We start from the raw sequence: 23,396 nt of genomic DNA, 5'->3' as shown, positions 1-23,396 counted from the left end.
GGGTTGAGGTGTTGATCTGCAAGGGTGAATAGTGGTTGGCGGAGCAACAGAGTCAAGGGCAGAAGTAAGAGATGCATTGTATAGGGATGTGGCTTTTTCAGGGCATGTGAGAGAGAGAAGAGGTGTCAATAGCCTCAATGTTACGCTAAGTGATGGTAGCCTTAGTGTCAGGAATCGACTCACCACAGTTACATCTGTCCGTCGGTGCGGACTCCGTCCGGGGTCCCTACGTTTTGCTGTCGCCCGACTCCCTGTTGCCGGACGTCATCCTAGGCCTGGGAGCAATCCTGTTGTCAGCAGGCGTGAGAGCACGCCGCGTTCCCGCCGTGCCGCGGCATGGGCGCCGCCATGACAGTCTCCATCAGTCTGAGTACGGCGGCCAATCCGGAGCTTGGCCGCACCTCCTTGTTCCACTCCAGCCAATGTCTGCACACCAGGGGGTATATCAGGAGCTGCAGGATGAGCCTGTAGTGGTCCTCAACTTTGTGTCACTCCTGCGACCCATGTGCCTGGATCCTCCGTGTTCCTGGTTACCTTCCTGTTCCTCCGTGTTCCTGGTTACCTTCCTGCATCTCCGTGGAACTACAAGCATCAGCAATCCCTGCGTTTACTATCTGGCTCCACACCTATCTTCATCTACAGTGTGCTTCAGCCTCAGCAGTAGAGACTCTCTCCAGGTGCATTCCATCACCTCACCTGTGAAGCAGCTTGCTAGCTGCCTGTGCCTCATCAACTGCACTGTGAACTGTTACCAAGTCTCCTGCATCTGCTACCAGGTTTGCTACCATATATCACCATCTCTGCTGGCTCCACGTTTTAAACAACTCTGGTTCCCATACCAGTGAACTCATTCATCATACTGTCATATTACATTTGCCATAGACTTTCAGCTTTTACGCTGCACCATTATCATTGCATTCCTTACTGTTTATTTCTGCTGCCTTATTGTGTGAACTTTTCTGTTAATAAAACACCATTGCGCTGATGCGCAGAAACCCAATCCAGCCTCCTCACTTCTTCCATCCTACCTCCACTGACCCACTAGCGCCCCCTCCGGGGACACAAGCTAAACCGAACCTGACAGTAAGTTCAGGACCGATGGACTCGGACGGTGGTCAGAGTGTGGGGTCAGGGGCCTTACAAAATCTGGTCTCCCGCTTGGATGGTCAAGAGGCTGTGCAGCAGCAGATGTTTCAGTTCCTGCAAGGAATGTCCTCCCGGATTGATACACTGCAACAATCCCTGCCTAGTGTACCTGCTTCTCCAGTTCCAGTTACCCCAGCACCTGCAAGTGCTGTGAGTTCTTCTATGTCGGCTGCATCAGCTCCAGTGTCACGCTTACACCTGCCCGTGCCCAGCAAATATGATGGCAGTCCGAAGCTATGTCGCGGGTTCCTTAACTAATGTGAAATCCAGTTTGAATTATTATCACACAATTTCCCCACGCCAAGATCAAGGTTGCCTACATTATCTCACTGCTCTCTGGTTCTGCCTTGAGTTGGGTGTCTCCTCTGTGGGAACGTGCTGACCCTCTGATGAACAACTACTCTGAATTCGTGTCAACCTTCAGACGCATCTTTGACGAACCGGGTCGTGCAACATCAGCCTCTGCAGATCTTATTCAGCTTCGTCAAGGTACCCGGAGTATGGGCCAATATGTCATCCAGTTCCAGACGTTAGCCGCAGAGATCCAGTGGAATAACCAAGCCCTGGTAGCAGCCTTCTGGCATGGACTTTCGGATCGGATCAAGGATGAACTGGCAACCCGTGATATCCCTGAGCAATTGTCTGAACTAATCTCTCTGTGCATCAAGTTGGACTCTCGCATTCGCGAACGCAACAGTGAGCGTGCTCGTAGTGAGCCTCGCAAGTCAAGAATGGTACCTTCAGTACAATTTCAGCCTCCACCTTCTGATGAGCCTATGCAAATTAATAGGTCCCGCTTAACTCCTGAGGAGCGGTCAAGAAGACTCCGTGAGAGACTGTGTCTTTATTGTGCGGCTACAGGTCACCAGATTAATTCTTGTACAGTGCGTTCGGGAAACGCCAGATCCTGACTTGTAAAGGAGGAGTCAAGTTGGGATCTTCTAGACAAGCTCCTTCAAATCAAGACCTTATTCTTCCTGTGACTTTAGAGACTACGGCTGGACTCCAATCTGCAACTGCGTTGGTGGACTGTGGAGCCGCGGGAAACTTTATCACTCAGGCTGCAGTAGATAAGTTTCATTTGCCTGTCTGCGAACTCTCATATCCAGTCTACATTACTGCAGTGGATGGTAGCCGAATTTCCAAGGGCTATATCTCTCACCAGACCAAGCCAGTGGTACTGGGAGTCGGGTTCCTGCATTCTGAATTAATAAAGTTCTTAGTTATTCCTCAGGCAACCCAGGAGATTGTGTTGGGTATGCCCTGGCTCCAACTACATAATCCGCGGATTGATTGGTCCACGTTACGACTCACTTCCTGGGGTTCACATTGCCGTCAGTCCTGCTTAGCTCAAGTTTACCCTATAAGGTCTTCTGAAGTCAAGTCCCAGTCAAGTCTTCCTGTGGCCTACCAAGATTTCTCTGACGTCTTCAGTGAAAAGGCTGCTGATGTTCTGCCGCCCCATAGAGAGTGGGATTGCCCCATAGACCTCATTCCCGGCAAAAAAACACCTAGGGGGCGTACGTATCCGTTATCTGTTCCTGAAACCGAGGCGATGAGCGATTACATCAGGGAGAACTTACAAAAGGGATTCATCCGCCCCTCATCTTCACCCGATGGTGCGGGCTTTTTCTTTGTTAAAAAGAAGGATGGAGGATTACGTCCATGCATCGACTACCGGGGTCTCAATGACATTACCATAAAAAATAGCTATCCATTACCCCTCATCACTGAGTTGTTTGATAGAGTCAAGGGAGCCCGCATCTTCACCAAGTTAGATCTCCGCGGTGCCTATAATCTTATCAGAATCCGTAGTGGTGACGAATGGAAGACAGCTTTTAATACTCGAGATGGTCATTACGAGTACCTGGTAATGCCATTCGGGTTGAGCAATGCCCCAGCAGTATTCCAGCACTTCGTTAACGAAATCTTCCGTGACGTTCTGTATAAGTATCTTGTAGTTTACCTGGATGATATCCTCATCTTCTCCCAAGATATCTCTTCTCATCGTCTACAAGTCTGTGAGGTCCTCCGACGTCTTCGTGAGAACCGTCTCTACGGCAAGTTGTCCAAGTGTACTTTTGAAGTTTCTTCCATACCCTTCCTGGGGTATATAATTTCCGGATCGGATCTCCAGATGGACCCGACAAAGTTGGAAGCTATTGCCAATTGGTCCATTCCGAATACTCTCAAGTCCATTCAGCGATTCCTGGGATTCGCTAATTATTATAGGAAGTTCATCCGAGGATTCTCAACTCTCATCGCTCCTATTACCAGCTTAACTCGGAAGGGGGCAGATCATTCCAACTGGTCAGAAGAAGCTTTAGCCGCGTTTCAAAAAATCAAGCTGGCTTTCATGTCTGCTCCAGTTCTGTCTCAACCAGATGTTAACAAGCCATTCGAGTTGGAGGTGGATGCTTCCACGGTAGGAGTTGGAGCTGTTCTCTCCCAGAAGGGAACTGATGGGAAGATTCACCCTTGTGGATTTTATTCTCGTAAATTCCTTCCTGCAGAAGCTAACTATTCCATTGGTGACCAAGAACTACTGGCGATCAAGCTGGCCCTTGAGGAATGGAGGTATCTCCTGGAAGGGGCCAAATTTCCATTCAACATCTATACGGATCATAAAAATCTGCTTTACTTAAAGGCAGCCCAGTGTCTTAATCCTCGCCAGTCCCGGTGGGCTATGTTCTTTTCTCGTTTTAACTTTAAGCTTCATTTCCGCCCAGGTTCCCAGAATATCAAAGCAGACGCTTTGTCCAGATCTATGGAGTCCGAAGAAGGGACGTCCGATCCAGTTCCGCATTCCATCCTGAATCCAGTCGTATTTGCTTCATCTCAAGTTTCTCCTGCTCCGCCTCCTGGTAAGACTTTTGTTTCCCCAGAACTGCGTCCCAAGTTGCTGTCTTGGGCTCATCAGTCCAAATTCACTGGGCATCCTGGTGTCCTAAAGACCTTCAAGTTTCTCTCCGAGATATACTGGTGGCCGAAGATGAAAGTCGACATCAAAGACTTTGTGGCATCCTGTCCTAAGTGTGCGCAGCACAAGACTCCTCGTCAGTCTCCAGCAGGTCAGTTACAGCCATTATCTATTCCCAGTCGTCCCTGGTCACACCTGTCCATGGATTTCATCTCCGACCTTCCCTCTTCTCAAGGATATAATACCATCTGGGTTGTGGTTGACAGGTTTACCAAAATGGCTCATTTTGTTCCTCTCCAGGGTCTCCCTTCTGCCCCAAAACTTGCTCAAATCTTCCTACGGGAGATTTTCCGTTTACATGGACTGCCCACTGAAATTATATCTGACCGTGGAGTTCAGTTCGTGGCAAGGTTTTGGAGAGCCCTTTGTTCTGCCATGCAAGTCAGTCTCAAGTTTTCGTCGGCTTACCACCCTCAGACACATGGGCAGACAGAGAGGGTAAACCAAGAGTTGGAAACCTTTTTAAGACTTTATGTTTCATCTTCTCAGGATGACTGGTTGGATTTGCTTCCGTGGGCCGAATTTGCCCACAACTTCCGCTACCATACTGCTACAGAAACAACTCCATTCTTTGCTGTATATGGACAACATCCTCGTGTTCCGGATTTTCAAGACCTTCCTAACATTGATGTTCCTGCCGCCACTGTTGTTTTGGGTCAGTTCTCTTCAACCTGGAAGAAGATTCATGCTTCCCTCAAGAAAGCTTCCAGTCGTTATAAGTTCTTTGCTGACTGTAAAAGACGCGCAGTTCCTAGCCTGACGCCTGGTGACAAGGTTTGGCTCTCCACTCGGAACCTCCGTCATAGAGTGCCATCGATGAAGTTCGCACCGCGCTTCATAGGTCCCTTCACCATCGAAAAAGTCATCAGTCCTGTGGCTTACAAACTCAAATTGCCTCCTTCATTACGAATTCCTAATGCCTTTCATATCTCTCTCCTCAGACCGTTAGTCCTGAATCGCTTCCAAAGAGCTCTTCCAGTTGGTCCCAGAATACGAACCCAGCGGGGCGTAGAGTTTGAAATAGAGAAAATTCTGGATTCTCGTTGCCGGTACGGTCGTTTGCAATACCTCATCGACTGGTCCGGTTATGGTCCCGAGGAGAGAAGCTGGGTGAATTCTTCTGACGTCCATGCTCCAAGGTTGGTCCGTATCTTCCACAGAACTCACCCTTCCAAGCCACGTGGGTGTTCGGTGCCCACCCATAAAGGAGGGGGTACTGTCAGGAATCGACTCACCACAGTTACATCTGTCCGTCGGTGCGGACTCCGTCCGGGGTCCCTACGTTTTGCTGTCGCCCGACTCCCTGTTGCCGGACGTCATCCTAGGCCTGGGAGCACTCCTGTTGTCAGTAGGCGTGAGAGCACGCCGCGTTCCCGCCGGGCCGCGGCATAGGCGCCGCCATGACAGTCTTCATCAGTCTGAGTACGGCGGCCAATCCGGAGCTTGGCCGCACCTCCTTGTTCCACTCCAGCCAATGTCTGCACACCAGGGGGTATATCAGGAGCTGCAGGATGAGCCTGTGGTTGTCCTGAACTTTGTGTCACTCCTGCGACCCATGTGCCTGGATCCTCTGTGTTCCTGGTTACCTTCCTGTTCCTCCGTGTTCCTGGTTACCTTCCTGCATCTCCGTGGAACTACAAGCATCAGCAATCCCTGCGTTTACTATCTGGCTCCACACCTATCTTCATCTACAGTGTGCTTCAGCCTCAGCAGTAGAGACTCTCTCGTTCCAGGTGCATTCCATCACCTCACCTGTGAAGCAGCTTGCTAGCTGCCTGTGCCTCATCAACTGCACTGTGAACTGTTACCAAGTCTCCTGCATCTGCTACCAGGTTTGCTACCATATATCACCATCTCTGCTGGCTCCACGTTTTAAACAACTCTGGTTCCCATACCAGTGACTTTATCCATCATACTGTCATATTACATTTGCCATAGACTCTCAGCTTTTACGCTGCACCATTATCATTGCATTCCTTACTGTTTATTTCTGCTGCCTTATTGTGTGAACTTTTCTGTTAATAAAACATCATTGCGCCCATGCGCAGAAACCCAATCCAGCCTCCTCACTTCTTCCATCCTACCTCCACTGACCCACTAGCGCCCCCTCCGGGGACACAAGCTAAACCGAACCTGACACTTAGGAGGGAGAGATGGGGAAGCAGAGATAGATAAGTTGAAAGAGAGCAAGTGGTGGTCAGAGAGGGGAAAAGGGGAATTGGAGAAATCAGAAATATCACAGCGGTGAGTGAAAACCAGATCCAGTGAGCTCCCGTTCACATGGGAGGGTGAGGTGGTCCACTGGGAGAGACCAAGTGAAGAGGTGAGGTTAAGGAGTTTAGAGGCAGGTGATTTTGTGGGGTTATCGATAGGGATGTTGAAATCACCTAAAATAATGGAGGGAATGTCAGAAGAGAGGACGTGAGGTAGCCAGGAAGCAAAGTTGTCGAGGAATTTGGAGGAAATGCCAGATGGTCGGTAAATGACAAACTCGAAAGATTAGTAGCAGGGCCGGCTCTAGGCATGTTCGAATAGAGCGGCCGCGCAGGGCGCCACCCTTAATGGGCGCCGCCATATTCGATGCTGGAGCCGGCCCTGTGTGTGCAGCATTGGCCCGTCCCGCCCGTGTGTGCGCTATGCGCGCTGCCGGTGTCTAACGGCAGACGCCGCGCAACGCGCATAGCGCACACAAGTGGCCGCCCGCCCGCCCGAACCCGGACCCAGGCTCAGGCTCGCTCTCACTCGCCCGGCCGCCCGCCCGCCAGCACTACCGCCCGCCAGCACTCCCGCACTCGGACAGGCGGACAGCAGTACTCCTCCCCAGCGCCGCAGGTATTTGGGGGGGGGCATTTATCTGGCACTGTGGGGGCATTTCTGGCACTGTGGGGGCATTTCTGGCACACTGGGGGCATTTTTGGCTCTGTGGGGGGCATTTCTGGCACACTGGGGGCATTTCTGGCTCTGTGGGGGGCATTTCTGGCTCTGTGGGGGGCATTTCTGGCACTGTGGGGGCATATCTGGCACTGTGGGGGCATATATTGCACTGTGGGGGCATATATTGCACTGTGGGGGCATTTATCTTGCACTGTGGGGGCATTTATCTTGCACTGTGGGGGCATTTATCTTGCACTGTGGGGGGCATTTATCTGGCTCTGTGGGGGCATTTCTGGCTCTGTGGGGGCATATCTGGCTCTGTGGGGGCATATCTGGCTCTGTGGGGGCATATCTGGCACCGTGGGGGTATATCTGGCTCTGTGGGGGGCATTTCTGGCACTGTGGGGGGCATTTCTGGCACTGTGGGGGGCATTTCTGGCACTGTGGGGGGCATATCTGGCACTGTGGGGGCATATCTGGCACTGTGGGGACATATCTGGCACCGTGGGGGCATTTATGTATCTGGCACTGTGGGGGCATTTATGTATCTGGCACTGTGGGGGCATTTCTTGCACTGTGGGGGCATATCTTGCACTGTGAGGGCATTAATGTATCTGGCACTGTGGGGGCATATCTGCGCTGAGGGGGCATTTATCCATCTGGAACTGTGTGGCCATTTATGTAGCTGGCACTGCTGGGGGGCATGTCACGTGTAGTTGGCACTGCTGGGGGGCATGTCATGTGTAGCTGGCACTGCTGGGGGGCATATCATGTAGTGTTCCCGCTAGGCGTCTGTGGCTGGGCAGTGTGTCTCAGTGCTCTACCTGGCGCAATGTGTCTAACGTGCTCTTATAGGAGGTTCTACCTGGTGCAATGTGTATTAGCTGCACTACTGTGTGGTGTAATGTGAATTGCCACTATAATGTGGCTACGCACCTTCCCCACGAAGTAACTCCCCTAAATTTTTGCGGCGCGCCTTCGGCGCGCACTGTCCATGCTTTAGCGTGTGGAGATGGGAACAACAAGCATTACAATATGTACATCATTTTGCCCACCTAACTTAAAAATGTGCCCTCCCTGTGATCAGCAACCTGCCCTAAAAAGTGAACACTATCATGTGTAGCTGGCACTGCTGGGAGTCATGTCACGTGTAGCTGGCACTGCTGGAGGGCATGTCATGTGTAGCTGGCACTGCTGGGGGGGCGAGACCACGCCCACTTTTTCAGGAGGCCACGCCCACTTTTCCAGGGGCACGCGCATGGGGGGGGGGGGGGGGGGCACTTTTAAATTTTCTCGCTCAGGGTGCTAGTAGGCCTGGAGCCGGCCCTGATTAGTAGGTTGGTAGAGGCGTATTGCATGGACCTCAAATGTAGAGAATGTAAGGGATGGTTCTGGAGGTATAAGTTAGTATGTGTCGCTTGAGGGTAAAAGGATCCCAACACCACCCCCATGGCGACCCCCTGGTCGGGGTGTGTGTTAGAATGTGAGGCCCCCAGCAGAGAGAGCAGCAGGAGAAGTGGTGTCATAGGGAGTAATCCAGGTGCTTCTATAATGGGCGCACATACTGCATCCATTTTTAAATACTTACCTTTCAGGAGTCCAGTGTCGGGGCTGCAGCCGCATCAAAAATCGCACCCAAAATGACTGCTGTGCATATGCAGTAGAGATATGTTTCCGGAGATCTGCACATGCATAGTAGACATTGGATCTTCCCCGACACCATAGGCCGGCCACCACAGCTGCTACAAAGAGGCCAGGAAATCTCCGTCCTCTAACGGAGATCCTGGCCTCTTCCCTCTCCTGCAACGATGGTGACACACCTCCGTTTTTGTAGAAACAGAAGTCATCGCCTCCCCATCCAAGCCCCCAAATGGCATCAGACTGTCAATCACTGACAGTCTAATGCCGATCTGGATCCATCATAAATATTACGTAAAACGGGTCCTCAGCGCATGCTCACTTGACCATGGCCACACCCCTCCCACCCAAGACCACACCCCTTTTTTGGTATGAGTGTCCCATCCCAGTGGACATCCAAGTTGGGAGGTATGCATTACGTTGCGACTAAGAGGCACATTCAGGCTAAACAAAAGATGTAAAAAGATGCTCTGCACTACCGACGCGGCTCACTGGCACCAGGCACCTTGCACTGCATGGTGTATTGAGGCTACATGTTGATAACACATCTATATGTTGTTTCTACGACTGACTAATAAGAAACTATTATTTTGAAAACATCATAATTGGGCTAGAAGTAGTATTTTCTGTAGCATACGGATTACAGCTAGCAAGGTCACTTTGGCTGCTTCTGCCTAATCCAGGAAAGACTTATTATTTGGGGCCATTTCTATAAATCTTTATGTGAAAGACCAAATATATATATAGATAGTGTACCTTTGGATCTCTTTTAGGTGTATACTGCCAGAGGCAAATAACAGTTATTATGTCTGCCTGATCAGCCTGCCTGCTTCCATATACTCAGGAAAAAGGCTGCACTACCAAGACAGGCTGCGCTACGTAGCAGCATGCTATCATCCAGTATTCCACAGTGGAATATATAGCACTTAAGGCAAACCTAGATACAAGAGCTTGTCATAGAGGCTTTAAAGAGCTGTCATATGGTGAATTGCTTTCAGTTCTGCATGTTGTATTCATGTATTATTGGGTAAATCAGTGTTCTTCATAACATAGCTCTTTATCTTATTCAAAACCTCTGGAATGGCATTTAGAGTACACCCAGAATGGGATGAATGAATAAGCTGTTGCTCTAGGCCTTTCTCATAGATAGGCCCATCAGATTCCAACCATGAATTACTATTAATGTGATTTGTGGCTATTAATGTGATCATAGTGCCGAAGCTGCTATAAGAACAGTAGAGCCTTACACTGGTGCTATATTCACTGTTACGTTTTGTGCCGTATGGAGCGCTGTGTTATCTAAGTCTATCACATTAAAGTACTATTTATAACTTGCAAATGCCATTTTGTAAGTGGGAGTTGCCTGTGAGTACTTAGATACAGGGGAATGCAGCAGTCAAGCTCAATTATTATTCTTACCTTTGGCAAAACCTAAGCACCTGTTTTGGTTCCCTGGGAATATTTCCTAGATGGACTGTAATATAAGTCCATATCTTTCTTCCATTCTTTATATACTGTACTACCTTCCTATAGTACCTACTGTATCTCATCTGCAGCAGGTTATGTAATAAGATTGCTCATTTCCTTTGCTCCTTCGCTGTGTCCCATGGGTGCTCTGGGGTACATTTACTAAGCAGTGATAAGAATGGAGAAGTGAGCCAGTGGAGATATTTCCCCATCAAACAATCAGCAGCTCTGTATCATTTTATAGTATGCAAATTATAGATGTTACTTCAGTGCTGATTGGTTGCCATGGGCACTTCTCCACAGGCTCGCTTCTCTGCTCTTATCACTGCTTACTAAATGTACCCCTAAGTCATACTTACCTACCTTCTGGCAGCTCTCTCCGGGAGAGAGCTGCCAGGACGGCTCAGTGGAGGGGCTGGGCAATGTCGAGAGGAGGGGGCGGGGAGGAGGCGGAACGGGGCGGGGAGGAGGAGGAGAGGAGGAAGAAGGAGGGCGGGGTTATATAGGTACACGTTTAAACCACGCCCCCCGCTCTGTAATGCCGCGATAACCGGCATTTTACAGCAGGGGGGCGTGACTATGATGACGCGATTCAACAAGAATCGCGTCATCTACTGTCCGGACCGCCCACTTTACTCTCAAAGTGGGTGGCCGGGCAGGGCGGAACTTGAAAAACCGGGAGACTTGTCTGCTCTTCCGTGGGGCCGGGAGGGTCACCCGATTTTCGGGAGCCTCCCGGCCATTCCGGGAGAGTAGGCAAGTATGCCCTAAGTGTGCTATCATCTACTGCATCCAGCCACATTCACATCTTATCACTCAGCCTCCCATTGGTATAGCAGTTTCAGTGGTGAGGGCCAGTATAATAATCCTGTCATACCTCAGGTCTCAGTATACCGCCAGATACTTTACATAAACCATGGACTTAAGGCTGAATACATATTATATCTATAAATTCCAGGACTGCATTGTGATTAGTTCAGATGCATGAATGTTACTATGCAGACAGTGTATGTGCTATGGGCCTAATTCAGTAAGGATAGCAAATTCTGCTAATCAGCAGAATTTGCCAACCTTTTCCTGGCATGCTGGGGGCCGCCGTAGCTGGGCAAGGCCGCCCAGAATGCTGACCTCTGCCCCCCCCCTTCAACAAGCAGAAATTGCAATCATATAGAAATTTCTGCTTGTTAGCAGAAACAGAGGACGGCTACTGACGGCGCAGCTTAGCTGCACCCGCAGATGTACACACTCCCCCTTTCAGCCACCTCCGCAACGCTCCGCCTCCTCCCTGGCCGATTGTAAAAATTCCGGTTGCGATCCAGCCTGAATTAAGCCCTTTATACATATTGTGGCACGTGCGAATATGGGGCCTAGTTCAGACCTGATCGCTGTTGTGCGAATTTGCAGAGGTTTGCGAACGGATAGTCGCCGCCCAGCCAGAGAGAAAATGTGCCTCGTGCAAGTCTGCGTACGCTGTGCGAAAAGCTTTGCAAACTCCGGTCAGCTGCAAATCCATTCGCAGCTCACTCACCATCTAATGATTTTTCCAGTCTGTGGCTGTGCATAGCCCAGGACTTATTCCTACAGTGCGATAGAAACAGGGTGATCGGACCGGAGCTGACGTCACACACCCGCCCTGAAAACGCTTGGCCACGCCTGCATTTTTCCTGACACTACCAGAAAACGGCCAGTTACCACACCCAAACGTTGTCAATCAGCCTGCATATGCCTAGCGATCAAAAAAGACGCAAGTTTTTTTAATAGTTTGGCCTCGCGCCTGCGCATTACGATCCGTACGCATGCGCAATCGATCAATAATCAGCCGCTTTGCGATTTCACACAACAGTGATCAGGTCTGAATTAGGCCCCTAGATGTGTAATGGTACTCCCTGCAACGTGCAAGTATTAAGGGATGTTCTCTGAGCTCACTGAACTGATATTTTTCTTTTTTCCTAGTATTCCAATTGAAGCTGTGAATGTGATATCTTTATTAGCAGCCAGTTAGATGTGCTGGGAACGTGTGTTGGGAAGCCCCTGTTGTATATGTCCCTGGCACAGGTCTTCACTGGAACTGTGAGTCCTGAGAAATGGTGGTGACGAGACAGTGTCTGTAGTCTAGCTGTGAGCATATGTTCCTGTAATAAGATGTACAGGTACACAAGGCTTTGGCTCTTGCATTGCTGCTCAGCAGGGGTTTCCAGCATCTCTGTGGTTTCCATGTTGTACTTCATCACCTCAGCTGCCCCGGTTTGAACATGTATTGGTTGTTACATCAATGCCGCTGCGGGGACAAGTAAGGTGATTGTAGGGGACTTCGGCTCTTGTTCATTTACGCAATTCCTCCTCCTCCTCCTCCTCCTCCTCCTTTATCTAGAGGAGAGAGCCTTACAGCACAGACAGGATGATCAGCAGTTTCCTCTGCAGTAACCCCCAGTGCTTTGGAAACATACAGTAGTAAGGCTAATAGCAGCAGCCAGCACTGCAGAAGATGATGAACTACAACTCCCATCATTTCCTAGTTAGTGATGCAGGAGAAGGGTGGAAAGAAACGGTATCCGTTCAGATGGTCGACCATGTTATGGTCGACAGTCATTAGGTCGACCACTATTGGTCGACATTGACATGGTCGACATGGACACATGGTCGACACGTGAAAATGGTCGACACGTGAAAGGTCGACACATGAAAATGTCGACATGATTTTTTAAAACTTTTTCTTTTCTTTTGGGGAACTTTTCCATACTTTACGATCCACGTGGACTACGATTGGAACGGTAATCTGTGCCGAGCGAAGCGGTAGCGGAGCGAAGGCACCATGCCCGAAGCATGGCAAGCGAAGCGAGCCATGCGAGGGGACGGGGTGCACTAATTGGGGTTCCCAGTCACTTTACGCAAAAAACGACACCAAAAAAAGTTAAAAAACTAATGTCGACATTTTCATGTGTCGACCATATCATGTGTCGACCATGTGTCCATGTCGACCATGCCAATGTCGACCAATAGTGGTCGACCTAATGACTGTCGACCATAACATGGTCGACCATTCATACCGGAACGGAAATAAACACAATTGTCCCCAGGGTGCTCTAGTGGGAAGCTGTTTCCTCTTGCTGGATAATCATGGCTATGACTGCGTTCTGTCCTGAAGCTTGCTGGGTATATCTGCTATGTGATTAGTAATGCCTAGCTATATGGGTACTATGTGCCGTAACCTGAATAATGCACTAAATGCAGCACAGAAGGACAGACCTGTCTGTCTCTCAGTTTCCATCACAAGTTAATGTACCAAAATGTTTACCTCCAACATCAGTCTGTTACATTTAAAGAAAAGTTAATTAGTACAGAGATTGTAAGCTCTATGAGCAAGACGCTCTCTCTTCTTTTTTTTTTTTTTTAAATATAACTTGGCCGATTCTACTGTTTCCACCTGGGTGTCTTTGCAGGGGTATGGGTCGTTGGGTCGGCCCAACTTAGGTCGACACTCATTAGGTCGACAACTGAAGGTCGACATTGCCATTAGGTCGACATGCATTAGGTCGACATGGGTGTTAGGTAGACATGTACTAGGTCGACAGGTCAAAAGGCCGACATGAGTTAAAGTACCAACAATCAGCTCATAACTGCCATGTTACAGGCTGTTTGAAAAATGACAGTTATGAGCTGATTGGTTGGTACTTTATCACCGTGCTATTTATCACTCTCCAAGGCATGATAAATCTGGGCATAATTCCTTGGTGTTTATGCCTTTTGTATTTTGGACCTGTGTGTTTTATGCACTATGCTCTGTTTCCCCACTGTACGGTGCTACAGAATTGTCATCATTAAGATTACTTATAAAGGGTCTGCAGCACATACAGTTGTATTGCAGATTTATTTTGATGTGGTCATGTTAAGGGTGTGTCCTCATCCCAAAAGCCTTTGGGCTTAATTCAGATCTGATCGCTGGGCTGTGTTTTTAGCTGTCCTGCAATCAGATATACGCCACCTACAGTGGAGTATATTTTTGCTGTGCACGTGTGCGTTCCTACGTGTAGCAGAGCTGCACAAAATCAGTTTGTGCAGTCTCTACGCAGCCCAGGACTTACTCTTCCACTGCGATTGAATCCTGCAGATCGGGGCTGGAGCTGACGTCAGACACCCTCCCTGAAAACGCTTGAGCCCGCCTGCTTTTTTCCGGACACTCAGGTGCCACCCACAAACGGCCTCTTCCTATCAATGACTTTGCAAACACCGTGCAAATGGATCCTTCGCACCATACCGTCGCTGACCGCCGATGCCCATTGTAGCCGTCCGACGCACCTGCGCATTGCGGCACAGATGCATGCGCAGTTCGGACCTGATCGCCCGCTGTGCAAAAATGCACAGCAGCGATCAGATCTGAATTACCCCCTTTGTACACACTCTTCATGTAAACTTGCACCTTAGGTTGATGTCTTCTAACCACTTAGGGTATATTTATTAAAGATATTCAGTGGGATACCGGCATAATGTAAGGATCCCCTCGATGTGTTACAGGGGTTCCACAGCGGATATCGGAGATATCTTCTGCGGGTTTCACTGTATCTGATTGCAGTAGCATTCCCCATAGGTTTCTGTGGGTTCTGCAATATTGTAAGATTTACCAAGCTCTGCTTCGCATTCCGGATTTTGGACCCATTATTCTAAAAAATAACATAAAATACGGTATAATACAGTTAATGCAAATCAATATGAAATAAAAGTACTCATGAACATACAAATAGCCCTTTAAAACCTCACGCTTTGGATAGACTAAAGTGCGAGATGCAGTACAATATAGAAATTTAAGCGCTATACACTCATCCAATCTATAGATAGTTTGTGGAACTACAAGTCCCGTAGTAGTAGGATAAGTACTTGCATGAGCTCAATGCAGTTATGAACAGGATCCAATAGACTCTGATATGCTGTCCGGCTGTATGTAACAAATCACCCCAGCGACATACGGTACCTGGCGCTAACACCACAGCGCCGTCCTCCTTTCCAGATAAGGTGAGTATCTATTTACAGAGATGCTCCAGGCTCCAATTCTCCTGAACCGCTCTACCTGCGCCGTCACTCCTCTGTTGCCGCTGCAACTATGGAGTCATATTTCAGAATGGAAAATAATGGAAAACAGTTCAGTTACCTGCGGGCAATGGGCAAATAGGATCCAAATAAGGCACATACCAGCGTGGGACAGCCCAGTGGCGCGTTTCACCCACTTAACAAGGAGCTTTTTCAAAGAGAAGTTAGTTAATGCGCAGTAGTAGGCTGCCCAGGGTCACCCAGCACATAGCAAAGTGATCACTGATGCAATCACTTTACACACCCCTTTATGTGTCTTCATACAGCTGGACAGTGCAGAATGTTTATTGCCGTGAACAGCGGCAATAATAAATTATAATTATTGGGTCTAAAACCTGTTAATTAACAACTGGGCTCCTTAGTCCGTTTGGTAATATCCAAGCTTGTTTTATTACTGTATTTGTTCCCATTTGTAGAATAAAGAAGGGTATGTTGATACTGTATAAATAAACTAGTTACCAGCTCGTCAAAATGATGGAACAACATAACAGTAATGGCAGCGCCAGTGGCTGTGTGTGCCCGAACAGAGCAACACTTGAATTGCTCCGTTGGGCGCCATCTAGTGCATGCTGCTTCGTAAAACACTTGAATCCCCCCATAGAGGTGAGGAGCAGCATTAGGCTTTTATTATATAGGATGTTAATAATATTTATAATACTCTGGCCATCATTACTGTGTTGCTTGTGTGACCAGCCCCTAAATGTATATATTTGCTGTATATATATCTTTCCTATCTACTTCTGGCATTTCCCTTCTTTCCTTGTCTTTTGATCATTTTATTTTCTTTGTTTTAGCAGTTCAGAACGTCTCTGTCAGTTCTTCCATTCTCTTCATCTTAGCATTATATCATTATTCACTTTCATTATTTCCACACTGACTATGTGTCAGTTATGTGTTGTCCTCCAGCACTTATATCACTCCCACCTTTCCTCACCTCCGCTGACAGGGCTTACTTCCACCATGTCATTTCTTTCTTTGCTTTCCCATATCTTCCATACTATCTCTCTATTCTCCTCTTCCCATTCCATATTTCCATGGCCTACTTTCTCTATACTCCTTCCCCAGGAGCCCTTTCTGTCCTGCCGCTTGTGACTAACTTCAAAGAGTGCAAGACGCACTGAGGTGGGACCTCCTCCCACACATAGCTTCCGCCACTCCCTCCAGCCCCCAACCATCACCATCCCCCGAGTATTCATTACCAGAAATCACGCCAATTAGTGCTACTATGAGTTTTTTCCTCATGCCTGGGGGAACTTGTGTATTCTGCGCTGTGTATATATATATATATATATATATATATATATTATGATATTATGTAACTCCTTGTATCATGTCACAGGGTTGTTAGTTTATATCCTCAAAAGGCATGACAGAGGATGTATTTTTCTGTGTCCATGCATCATTATTACATTGCTTAACCTGTTTTTGGTTACTTAGAAATATTCCAAAACTTGTCACTGATTTATATTCAGCCCATATGTTCGGGTGAAGATGCTGAAACACTGTTAGTAACCCCATGTTACAAGTGAGGATAATGATCTAGCTTTTTAATACTTTGTAAATTGAGAAAATGTTTTGTTTAAACAGGACAAGACCATTTCTCACTGGTGACCTGAGGTGAAAAAATCCCTTTTGCTGCTAGCGCTGTAATATATGGAGGAGATTATGCTATAGAATTATTTTACCCTTGTGATTTTGTTACTTATAAGCCGTGCCCTGTTCTGGCTATTAACTGTGGGTTTTATGGTAGAGATAATACTTTTTTATCTTCTTTGTTTGTCTTCCGGAGAGCCCCAGCAATGGCTTGTGCTGGTGATACTCAACAATCACCACTGCTAGCGGTATCCTTTAATCAGGGCGTCACTGCCCCTGGTGACACCCGGTGCGGGAGGCAGCGAAATGGGGGCATGGCCTAGCATGAGGGGGTGTGGCCTTGCGGGTGGACCCCCGTTTTCGGCACTCCAGGAAGTTAAGGAGATGCTGGATGCCCCCCGGCAGAGCCGGCCCTAACCAATATGATGCCCTAGGCAAGATTTTGGCTGGTGCCCCCTAGCACCACTGCTAGTTCCGCCTCTGACCCTGCACCCCTTTCCCAGCACCATCACCCCCCACCCATAGCAGTCCGTTTTTTTTCCCTACCCCCTGTAATTTAAATAAGAACAGTGTGCACATTCGGCGCACAGCCTAAAAAGGTATGTGTTTTTGCTGGCAAGGGGAATGGCCACACAATAGTACCCCCAATTCAAATTATGCCTCACAGTAGTGCAACTTTATTCACAATTTATCATACGATAGTGTCCCTTATTCACATTACATCACACAGTAGTACCAATTTACCTTATATACGTTACTTCTCACAGTAGTGCCCCTCATTCACATATCATACTGAATTGCTCCTTATTCACATTACACCACACCATATTGCTCTTTATTCTCATTACACCACACCATATTGCTCTTTTTTCACATTAGACCACACAGTAGTGCCTTTCTATACGTTACACCACACAGTAGAGCACCTTGTACACATAATGCCACACATTGGTAATGCATTTATACACATAATACCACACAGTAATGCCCCTTACACATATAACACACATTATTAATGTCCTTATAAACATAATGCGCCTTACACATTATGCCAACCCTTATTAATGCCCTTATACACATAATGACACACAAAGTGCCCCTTACACATATGTTACACATTATTAATGCCCTTATACACATAATGACACATATAGTTCCTGGCGTGAGTCAACTGGCAGCTCTGCTAACGTCGGGTGCCTATTTATTTATGAAAATGCATCTTACTTGCATTGCTATGTGGCTAGGATGCATAAGCAGCTTCAGCTGATTAAAATGATATGCGGCATGCCTATATACTGTGTGCGACTGTGGCTGTATCTGCATACAACATGCTACACACAGAATATAGGGATGCCGCATATCATTTTAATCAGCAGAAGCTGCTTGTGCCCCTAGGCATACAAGATGCCCTAGGCAATTGCCTAGTTTGCCTATGCCTAGGGCCGGCTCTGCCCCCTGGGTTGTGCCTCTATGTCTCATACATGCCCACTTCACCTCCCCCCACCTCCCCTCCTCGGCCTGCAGCGTGGGGCTCCTGTCACTGTGTGTCTCTCACCTATGTCCGCCCCTCCCGGTGCTCCGCGGCAATGCCGGTCTCTGACTCTTGCACCACGGGTGAAGCAGCGGCAGGTCTCGTGCACAGGCTGAACGCGGTATCCGCTAATTGGACGCTGTGCCTGCAGCTGCAGCGTCATCCGAGCGCGGGGTACCAGCTATGCAGTGCCGGCTCCTGCACAGTGACAGGAGCCAGGTGCTGCACGTATTGTTACAGTGCAGCACCGGGCTCCTGTCACTGAGCAGAACCAGCATTTTGGTGTCACCTCTCGGCGGTGACACCTGGGTGCAGGCTGCACCCACCACACCCACCTTGTGACGCCACTGCCTTAATGAATAGGACAAAAAGGGCTATCCACTCGCTAACTATGGCCCATGTCATTTGTGTCCAAATATTAAACATAAGGGGACAAATGTAATAGGGTCCCAATTTGCAGTCATTTACAAGACAAAACAAACCTGGTTTTACCTTGTAAATGATTGCCACTTTAAACATACGTGCAATCTCGGCCGAAATCCCAGACCGTGGCAAAGTCGGACCCTATTACATTTCCCGCAGGGGATGCCTGTGAAATATAAATACAATATGCAAATTCTGGTTGTCAGTTCAACTAGCAGTCCTAGTCCCAGTTGGTAGAGCATGCTGGGACATGCAGTTCCAGTCGTCCTACAAAAAACGAGTGCAAATGCAGATAAATCGGAAGGTTGGGGCCTTCCCATGGGGTTGGGGCCTTTCCAAGATGTTCCCATGCGACGGCAGGAAGCCGCCAGATTTATGAGTGACTCAAAATCAGGCCCTTTCACTGTGTTTATTTTTATATAACTGCAGTTTTGTTTCAAAAAAAATTTTGTCTTTTCTTACAGGTCTTGTGAAACTTGGGGTCCACTGCGTCACTTGTCAAAAGGTCGCCATCAAAATTGTCAACCGAGAGAAGCTTAGTGAGTCTGTGTTAATGAAGGTAAGTTTTAAATTAAGTGAAAAATAACTTTTTTATACATTTTGTGCCCTGAGCTGTGCCCATAAATTGACCACTCCCACTTGACCTTCTACAGACATAAGTAGTCATAAGAAAATGCTTACACACTATGGGGTAGATTTACTAAAGCATCTAAAAGGTGGTGGTGTTGCCCATAGCAACCACAGGTATCACAAGGGGATACAAGTTGTACCAGGTGACATCAAAATGCCATCTCCTCCGCATTGTCTGGAGCCGGGTGCTGTCATGTGTCACTGAGAAGGAGCCGATATTGCAGGCACTAGTCTCTGCCCAGCAACTCCAGGGATGCAAGGCACTCCCCTGAAGTGATGTAAGCGGGAGGGGGGCTTCCCACTAGGCCACACCCCTGTAGTGACATCAATGGGGGACTCCGGAGAGGCCATGCCCTTTTTCTGCAGTGATTGGTGTACTATTGCCAGCCCCGGGTGTCACCAACCCTGGTGCCGCCACTTATAGCAAGCAGCCAATCAGATTCTATCATTTTCTAGGATGCCATTTAAAAATTATTGTTAGAATCTGATTGGTTGCTAAGGACAACTCTACCACTTTTCATTTTTGGAAGCTTTAGTAAATGTACTCCTATAACTGTTCAGTGCCTCATTGTACAGTGTGAAATTGTACCATGTGGTGCTGTTTGAGGTAGTCTCTGGGATGTTAAAGTTAAATGACCTTTTACAACGCCTGTTCAGACTTTAGACAGCAGTATTACTGACAGCATGGCAGCAGATCACAGTACCTCTGAAGACGCGCATGCTTCTGGGACGCAGAGGGTTCTACAGTAGCAAGAAAGATCACAACTGCTAATTAATGCACTCTCACAAAGCGGTGTCTGAACGGCCATGACATGCCTGCGTTTACCCGACCACTCCCCGTTCCCACCCCCAAACACTGTCTAACCTGTCACTCACTTTGTGGCTAATTCCTCTGTGCGAACGCAATCGCTATTCACTCGCTGGGTGTATGCACTGCGGCTCAGACACATGATGTGCAATAAGAATACATCAACCAATGTGCGCACTATAGCCACTTTGCGACCACACCTCAATGAGCCTCCCAGTTACTACATGGAAAGGCAGTCAGGGCAGTTAGCAGGCACAAACATATTATTAGTTGCAGCATGCAGCTAATCCAATTCATGAGCTACCTGCCACTCATTTCTTGCCGCCATTCATTGAAAGGAAAGAAGAGAATAGTTAATGGTTGACCCGGAGCCGCCACTGATCAATTTGGTGCCCTTGGCAAGATTGTAGCTAAGTATTTGTTGTAAGGCTACATTGGTTTAAGGCTACAGGTAGAGGTATTTGGTGTAAGGCTACAGGTAGAGGTATTTGGTTTAAGGCTACAGGTAGAGGTATTTGGTGTAAGGCTACATGTAGAGGTATTTGGTGTAAGGCTACAGGTAGAGGTATTTGGTGTAAGGCTACAGGTATAGGGATTTGGTGTAAGGCTACATTTACAGGTATTTGGTGTAAGGCTACAGGTAGAGGTATTTGGTTTAAGGCTACAGATAGAGGTATTTGGTGTAAGGCTACAGGTAGAGGTATTTGGTGTAAGGCTACAGGTAGAGGTATTTGGTGTAAGGCTACAGGTATAGGGATTTGATGTAAGGCTACATTTACAGGTATTTGGTGTAAGGCTACAGGTAGAGGTATTTGGTGTAAGGCTACAGGTAGAGGTATTTGGTGTAAGGCTACAGGTAGAGGTACTTGGTGGAAGGCTACAGGTAGAGGTATTTGGTGTAAGGCTACATACAGGTAGAGGTATTTGGTGTAAGGCTACATTATCAGGTATTTGGTATAAGGCTACAGGTAGAGGTATTTGGTGTAAGGCTACATACAGGTAGAGGTATTGGGTGTAAGGCTACATTATCAGGTATTTGGTATAAGGCTACACGTAGAGGTATATGGTGTAAGGCTACAGGTAGAGGTATTTGGTGTAAGGCTACAGGTAGAGGTATTTAGTGTAAGGCTACATTATCAGGCATTTGGTGTAAGGCTACAGGTAGAGGTATTTAGTGTAAGGCTACAGGTAGAGGTATTTGGTGTAAAGCTACAGGTAGAGGTATTTGGTGTAAGGCTACATTAACAGGTATTTGGTATAAGGCTACAGGTAGAGGTATTTGGTGTAAGGCTACAGGTAGAGGTATTTGGTGTAAGGCTACAGGTAGAGGTACTTGGTGGAAGGCTACAGGTAGAGGTATTTGGTGGAAGGCTACATACAGGTAGAGGTATTTGGTGGAAGGCTACATTATCAGGTATTTAGTATAAGGCAGAGGTTCACAAACTCGGTCCTCGGGAGCCCACACAGTGCATGTTTTGCAGGTAACCCAGCAGGTGCACAGGTGTATTAATTACTCACTGACACATTTTAAAAGGTCCACAGGTGGAGCTAATTATTTCACTTGCGATTCTGTGAGGAGACCTGCAAAACATGCACTGTTTGGGCCCCCGAGGACCGAGTTTGAGAACCTCTGGTATAAGGCTACAGGTAGAGGTATTTGGTGTAAGGCTACAGGTAGAGGTATTTAGTGTAAGGCTACAGGTAGAGGTATTTGGTGTAAAGCTACAGGTAGAGGTATTTGGTGTAAGGCTACATTATCAGGTATTTGGTATAAGGTTACAGGTAGAGGTATTTGGTGTAAGGCTACAGGTAGAGGTATTTAAGAGCCTGGCTTCTTGTCTCAGTTGAGTTCTGTGCTATGGTTTTGTAACAACTGCACATGATAGATGATTGGATTGTGGACTGTACAAGTAGGTCACGATTAGATAAGGTCAGGACATGAGACAATTTTGGTGGACTTTTTACTCTACGTGATTTAATTTGCTAGTTGTCACCCTATGAAACTCATGACCAGATAGCCAATCACAGCTCTCTAATGTGCAAAATAGTTTCTCAAGTGATTGGCTTATCGTCGATCTGTGACATGTCTGCAAATAAGAATTTCAATGGTTTAATCCCCTGCCTGTAAGAGACCTGTGATTGCAGATTTTTATGTGACTAGTGGGCTGCAGCTGCCCCTAAGGGGGTTGTGATGAGCCTATAAGTCCACACATGAAAGGGATGGGACTGATTAGAAGAATAAACATGAGAGAAATATAATTGATGTTCCATTCTGATGCACTGCAGTGTTCAGCTGACAATAACCATCCTTGGCGTCATCCTGAATATATGGTACTAAAATAAAGCGGAGACACTGCTGCCTAATGGTGCTGCTGGTAAGAACAGATGGGACACCAGACAAGCTTTCCAAGTTGGACTTTATGTCACCATAGATCATACGCATTTATATGTTCATTTAGATTTGTATATAAAAATGAAGTGGTGACTGTTTTACTTAGTACATTTACACCAGGGCTGGATTAAGGGCCACCTGGGCCTGGAGCTGAACATTTTAAAGGGCCTATACTGAGAAGGAGAGGAGCTGTGACCATTGCTGTGTGGGTGTACCCTATACACTATATGCCTCAATGTCTCCCTAAATCATACTTGCCGACTTTAAATATCTCCTTTCCGGAAGAATCCCGCAGAAGAGACACTGCAGGAGACTTTGGGGGGCGGGCTGTGACATCATTAAGCCCCGCCCCCACTTTAGGAAACTCCACAATTTGTGGGTCTGTGGGAAGGGGGCGGGGCTAATATGACGCAATTTGCGTAATTTTAACCCCTTCCCCACCCCACGGACTCACGTATACGGGAGTTTATCTCTTCATCCTGCCCGCATCACTAGGGTGCAAGCAGGATGCGGGAGACCTGCCTACTCTTCCGGGGGTGCGGGGGGCAACCCCAAAAACCGGGAGCCTCCCGCAGCTTCCGTGAGAGTAGGCAAGTATGCCCTAAATAAACATAGAAAAATGTAATAATTTTGTGAAAAACAACAAAAACAATTTGAATCCTTATGATTTATGATTGGTCAGCTGTGCATCTGGTCATTATCCTGCTACCAGCATGATGGGCCTATTTTTATGTGGAGGCCTGGAGCTGCAGCTCCATCCGCCCCATTTTTAATCTGGCCCTGATTTACACCCTGTCCCTCCTTTATGGTCTCTTATCACAAAATGTGTAAC

General features: G+C 47.6%; 1 protein-coding gene across 5 annotated transcripts in view; it reads left to right on the top strand.

Moving 5' to 3' along the window:
* BRSK2 (BR serine/threonine kinase 2) overlaps nt 1-23,396 on the top strand; it is a 245,953-nt gene that overhangs the window by 77,128 nt on the left and 145,429 nt on the right. For all 5 annotated transcript variants that reach the window (XM_063944693.1, XM_063944692.1, XM_063944691.1 and 2 more), the window contains exon 2: nt 19,199-19,293. In XM_063944693.1, coding sequence (XP_063800763.1) covers nt 19,199-19,293 — 95 coding nt within the window. The remainder of the gene's footprint in view (nt 1-19,198; nt 19,294-23,396) is intronic.

Source organism: Pseudophryne corroboree, chromosome 11 (genome assembly GCF_028390025.1).
Source record: "Pseudophryne corroboree isolate aPseCor3 chromosome 11, aPseCor3.hap2, whole genome shotgun sequence".
Classification (NCBI taxonomy): domain Eukaryota; kingdom Metazoa; phylum Chordata; class Amphibia; order Anura; family Myobatrachidae; genus Pseudophryne; species Pseudophryne corroboree.
This window is presented reverse-complemented; position numbering and strand designations above follow the sequence as displayed.